The 6,000-nt window shown below is 45.5% G+C and overlaps 1 protein-coding gene across 8 annotated transcripts in view; it reads right to left on the minus strand.

The window, feature by feature from the left end:
- The window catches only part of TPD52L1 (TPD52 like 1), a 99,378-nt gene extending 93,675 nt beyond the window's left edge, over window positions 1-5,703 (minus strand). For 3 of the 8 annotated variants that reach the window (XM_059177654.1, XM_059177660.1, XM_059177657.1), the window contains exon 1: window positions 5,462-5,703. In XM_059177654.1, the coding sequence (XP_059033637.1) occupies window positions 5,462-5,480 (19 nt within the window). In that variant the 5' untranslated portion in view covers window positions 5,481-5,703. The remainder of the gene's footprint in view (window positions 1-5,461) is intronic. The other 5 variants (XM_059177656.1, XM_059177655.1, XM_059177661.1 and 2 more) reach the window with 3 other exon arrangements.
- Window positions 5,704-6,000: the final 297 nt, after the last annotated feature.

Genomic DNA, 6,000 nt, shown 5'->3' on the forward strand with positions numbered 1-6,000 from the left:
AGTCAAAAATAATAGTATCTGGGTGCCTGGGTGGCTCAGTCAGTTAAGCATCTGCCTTTGGCTCAGATCAAGATCCCAGGGTCCTGGGATCGAGCCCCACATCAAGCTCCCGGCTCAGTGGGGAGTCTGCTTCTGGCTCTCCCTCTGCCCCTTTTCCCTGTCCCCCCGCCAACCCTTGCCTCATGTGTGCACACACGTGAGTGTGCTCCCTTGTCTCTCTCTCCCTCACCCTCTTGCACACACTCTCTCTCTCTCAAATAAATAAATAAATAAAATGTTTAAAAAAAAAAAAGTAATGGTATCTATCCCATAGTATTACTATAAGAATTCAATAAGATAATGCATGCAAAGTTCTTGGCCACTAAAAGCAACAGCCAACATTTGTTTAGTATTTATCATGCGCTAGGAACTGTTTTAAAGCATTTCGCATGTATTAACTCATTAAATCCTTGACACAATCCTACAACATGGCTACTATTATTATTCTCACTTTAAGTATGGGAACACCAAGGCCCAGAGGGATCAAGTAAACTTGTCCCCCGTCATATTAATAGTGAGTGAGAAGAATGACAGAACTAAAATTCAGGCAGTTTGCTTGGATTCTGGAATCCTAACTATAACATCTGTTGCCTTTCAGTAGTAAGTGCTTGTTGGGTATTTGTTATTACTATAGTAATCAATAAATACATGTTGAAATATTTAGCAAATCAATATTTGCCAAGGCACTTATTTATTATTTACTGCATCTCACCAAGAATCAAATCTGTCACAGGCCACAAAAATGGACTCTCCTGCTTATAAGTTTTTTGAAGCAACTTCTCAGATTCTACCTACCCAAAGTATTAAGAAAACAAGAAGTATATTAGGGCAAAAATTCAAAATAGGTTCCAATATACTCTAATATCTACCATTTTTATGATTAGATTTTATAAGAACTTTAATTAAAATAACAGTAGAAGTTTGCTGCAAATGACTGACTAATTATGGATGCAATACTCCCTATATTAACACTTTTGGAGGGAAAATAAAACTACAGGAGGTAGCTTTGAAGGCAGTAAGAATACTCTTAATAAAAAATTTTTAAAAATCATAACTTAAAATATGTAACACCTACCTCCCATAGTTTGAGGTTTATGATTATAGCCCCTGAAATATCCAAAACAAGTATTTTCCTCGAGTAATATGATCCCTACACTATAAGAGACTTAGCCTGTTGCTATTTGGCATGGAGAAGAAGGATTATTTTATTGTTTTCTAACAAAATAACGTACTTTGTTTACAAAGCAAGACTTAGTCTTCCATGCAATATTAAGGAAAAAGGATATAATTGTATTCAGTTTTCTACGGCTTCATTCCTTGCCTCATTTTCTGTTTTGATACTTGTTTATTTTCATTCACCTGTTTCTAATTTAGATTATCTTGCTGTGTTTTTTTTACACATGTATAAACTGCTGTAAGTTCTTCCTGGAACATGATGGTATCAATAAATGTCCTGTGAACAAAGTATAATTATAATGGACGTTATACATGATATTTTCACTTTATGGAATTTGGAAACAGGTAAGATTTATCTGACATTTATAACTTAATGTCATTTACAGATCTCTGAGAATCCTCCTGAGTAGACTCTCTGAATATAAAAAATAATTACTGTAGTAGGCTGAATAATGACCCCCAATGTATCAGGTCCCCATCCTTGGAACCCGTAAATGTTTCTTTATATGGGAAAGGGGTCTTTGCAGATGTGATTATTTAAGGATCTTGGGAAATGGAGATTATCCTGGATTATTCAGATGAGCTCTAAATGAAATCGCAAGCATTCTTATAAAAGACAGAGAGAGATCTGACAGAGAATGCAATGTGACCTCCAAGGCAGTGATGTGGCCAACGAACGCCAGAGCCACCAGAAAGAAGCTGGAAGAGGCAAGGAATCAATTCTTAGAGCCTCTAGAGGAACAAAGCCGACCTGACAGTTCAGTTGTGGTCCAGTGATAGTGATTTTGGACTTCCAGGCTTCTGAACCGTGAGGATAAATTTCTGTTGTTTTAAGCCACTAAATTTGTAGTAATTTGCTACAGCAGTCATAGGAAACTAATAAAATTATTTTCTAAAATTATTTTTAGAGCAGGGGAAGGGCAAGGGGAGAGGGAGAGAGTCTTAAGCAGGCTCTGCACGGCCCTCCTCTGGCTCAGTCTCAGAACCCTGAGATCATGACCTGAGCCGAAATCAAGAGGCAGAGGCTAAAGTGACTAAGTCACCCAGGCACCCCCAAATTAATACAATTATTAACTTAAATAGATGCAAGTGTTAAGTGAGAAAATTTTCCTTTTAACATTAAAGACACTCGGAAAGACAAAAACAAAGTTATTTCCTAAAGTCATGAAATCTTGAAAGGTAGTTTAAAAAGATCAGGAATTTTTATTTCAAAGAATTGTCATATGTTTCACAAAAATGCTACATTCCTAACCAAAGCCTCTCTCTAATATATCATTTTTATTAATGCAAAATTCTCTAGTACCAGGAAAGCAACTGAGAATGCTGGCTTCCTATAGGCTTGTCATTCCACACTGTTCTCCAGCTCCTTCTCATTGGATCATTCTGTGCATAATCCCAACTCTATGTTTTCTGTTCTGTCGGCTTCCCAGAATATCTTTTTATTCTGCTGGAAGCAATCTATTTTATAAAGTCAAGGTACATATTTGCAGAATTTCACTTATGGAAATTTTTTTTTCACTTATGGAAAAATTTCTAAAAGACCTTGCTGCTGCATTTACCGAGCTATCCATACAAACCATGTTTAAGCACCTGCAGATCTCCTAGGAAGTACAAGGGAACATCCCAGCGGCACCGCCTACTTCATCTCACTCAATTTTGCTTGTTTCTAGATCAAGAGGCAACAAGATAAGCCATCCCCACTCGAGGTAATTCTAAAATAAACTGTGCCGATGATAGAAACTCACCCTTAGGAAACCAGATGAGTCTCTAAGAATCTAACAGGCAATTCATTTGACCAGAAACATGTGTCAAGGGGTAAGATTTTCCCATTCATCTAAACTATAAACATTTTATGAAATGTTTTCTTAAAGAACTTAATAGGTCTGCTGCTTAAATGACCCAAAAAAGTCTGAAAGTGAAGAACTCCAAGTACTGGGAAAATGAGGATTTAAGAGGCAAATTATCATCCATCTGGTTGTAAAAGTATAAAGTTAGAGTCACCTTCACACCCATCCTTACAGGCCCATTCCAAATTAGCTGATTTTTCATCCTAAGTAGTTCTTAAACCTGTTCATTTCTCTCCTCCCTGGCTGGCCATCACCCTAGTCCTGATCTCCAGAGGATAACTTCACTTGCCCTTTATCTTGGGCTCCTCACCCCTTCAGAGTCCACCCACTCATGAGAGGGAAGAAAGAGTGGCAAAGAGGGTAGGGGGGAGATAAATGGGGACTTCAGTTTTAGTTTTCCCTAAAAGTGGCAGGCCTTGAGTGGGGACAGGCAGTCACCGCACGGGCTCTGCTACTCACTGCCTACTTGATGTTAGAGGAATTCACATGCTCTGCTTCTCTCCTCTCCGGAGCACGGGAATGAGAACACGACATTATGGGCCTGTTTGAAGCAGTGAGTCAACAAGTGGAAAAGGCACAAACAGAAGCAGGGACATGGTAAACAATCGTCACTATTTTGATTATCACCTACTAGGCCAGACTTTCAGGCTCTCACCGGCACTATGTGGCCCTCTTTTATAACATTAACACAGCTGCGATTTTACACTTTATTTATTAGTAATTATCAAATTAATGTCTTTTACTTCCTCTACTATAAATGTCATGAAACAAAAATCAAGTCTGTGTTTGCTTCCCCTAGCACAGTACTTGGCAAAAGGAAAGCACTGGGATATTTGGCAAGTAAATCTTTCAAGTAAAGCAAACCAACGACACGCATGGCTCTGACCTGTAGTTTAGCTGTCTTAACAATTCAGATGAGTCTTTCTCCAATCTCAATGAATAACCAATTACTTGGGAACCTTTCAAATACACCCATGCCCAGGCCCCAATCATTCCATTTCGACTGCTCTGGGATCGGTATTTAACATTCTGCAAATAAATAATTCTTATCTGCAAGGCAGGCTGGAAAGCTCCCGTGTTGTTCCCACCTGCTTCAGGTCAGGAGAGAAGGCCTCCAGACCAACCACTGCCTTTGAATTTGACCAACAATCCCTTGGTTGAATTCTCCTTTCCTATGAGATAATGGGGAATAAAAAACACTGGAAGCAGCAGCTTTATGGGCAGGATCTTGGCTGATGGAACACACCAGGATGGTTCGTACTGTTCAGGCAACTGTAATCCTGGCAGCAAACCTGCTGGGCGACTCCAGCCAGGCCCAAGCACCCACCAAATCCCTTTCATTCGGGAAAGGGTCTGGAACCTCTTCTTACCTTTATTTTGCCCTTTTTTTTTTTTTTTTTTTTTTTTTTTGTTAAATTTCTATTTTAAAAGCCATCACAGTATTTCTTGCAGTGTGGAAGAAAGGTAGTGATGATTGTTTTAAAGGCTAAAGAGGGCTGAACTCCGCATCCCTCCCTCCTTGGTGGTGTTCCCAGTGTAGACTCCACGGTCATTGTCCTTCCTCACCAGACTCCAGCTAGACATCCGCCCACCTCTGCTTCTCTCTCCATGTACTCCCCTTTTCGCACAGTTTCATACGGATTCCCTACCCCTGGTCCCAGTATGACCCCAAGACCCGAGGCTGCCGTTGGTGACGCTGCCGCCGGGGCTCCTACAGCGGGCGACCCCAGAAGCGGGGATCGAGGCGGCCGGACTGAGGCCCGGGACCCTGCGCGCCCCGCCCGGCGAGGAGGCAGAGGTTGCTCCCCGACCCTGGGAAACGGGGGCACACGCGTCTATCGCTTGGAGATCCCGGGCGGGTAACGCTCTCCCTCCTGAGAAGGCAAGTCCGGGCTGGGCAAGCCCCTGGCGCAGCCGTGAGCACCGGGTCTCCGCGCAGCCCCCACCCCAGCGCGCGCCGCCCAGCTCGAACTCGGGACGGGACGCCAGCCCACGGCTCAGGCCAAGAGGAGTCGCGCTCCCTTCCTGTTCCCCCAGGGGCAAGGGGAACGCCTCGCGGATTCCAGACCCTGCACAACAGGTCCTTCGGGCACTCGCGAGGTTGGGAACGCGGGGGAGGGGGAGGAGGGGGCATTGGCTGGGAAAAGAAGTCGAGCACTCTGTGGGCGCATTTCCAGCGGAGAGACCTCTCCACTTAGCATCTCTGCTGGCCCCAGCCTCACAGCAAATCCCGAGTTTGGGGAGCAGTGATTTATCCCGCAGGCGCGGGCAGGAGCGGAGAGTGGCGGACGTGTGAGATGGCACCCATCCGCTCCGTCCGAGAGCAAAGTTACGTGGTGCCGGGAAACGCCTCTCTGAGCGCCAGGACGCGACCCTCAGGACGATGGGCGACCACTCACCTTGTGCCTGCGCCTCCATGGTGGCCGTCTTCGGACTCCGCGCCCAGGCGCTTCCAGAGAAGCAGGCGGCGGTGCCCGGGCTCGGAACGCAGCTGGCCCCGCCGCACGCGTTCGCCCTCCCCTGCGCACTTGTCGCGAGCGCTGCGTGGAAGGGGTGGGGGCCCGGGGGCCGCCTGCACTGCCGCTGTGGTTAGCGCCGCGGCGTCCAGTCCACCTGGCCGGGACCACGCGGGGAAGGAGCCCGCCGCCGGGCGCCACCTGCCGGCCGCTCCGCGCGCGGCACCGAGGGCGCCCACCCCTGGCCGCGGGCGCCTTTCTCAGGCCCTGCCAAGGCCTGACCCCGCTGTAGTGGGTCCTCGAGCCCAGGGGGCCAAGGGCAGATCCCCAGGGAGGGAGGAAGGAGGGTGCATTTGGATTTAGCACCAGAACCCTAGCTCCTGATGGAAATACGGAGTTTGGATCCTGTGACCCTCTGTACTCAATATTTTTGTTAAATGATCAATATAAAACCTTGTTTTATGTGGGTTTCTGTTTAAAGA

The sequence above is a fragment of the Mustela lutreola genome, chromosome 6 (genome assembly GCF_030435805.1).
Source record: "Mustela lutreola isolate mMusLut2 chromosome 6, mMusLut2.pri, whole genome shotgun sequence".
Taxonomy (NCBI): domain Eukaryota; kingdom Metazoa; phylum Chordata; class Mammalia; order Carnivora; family Mustelidae; genus Mustela; species Mustela lutreola.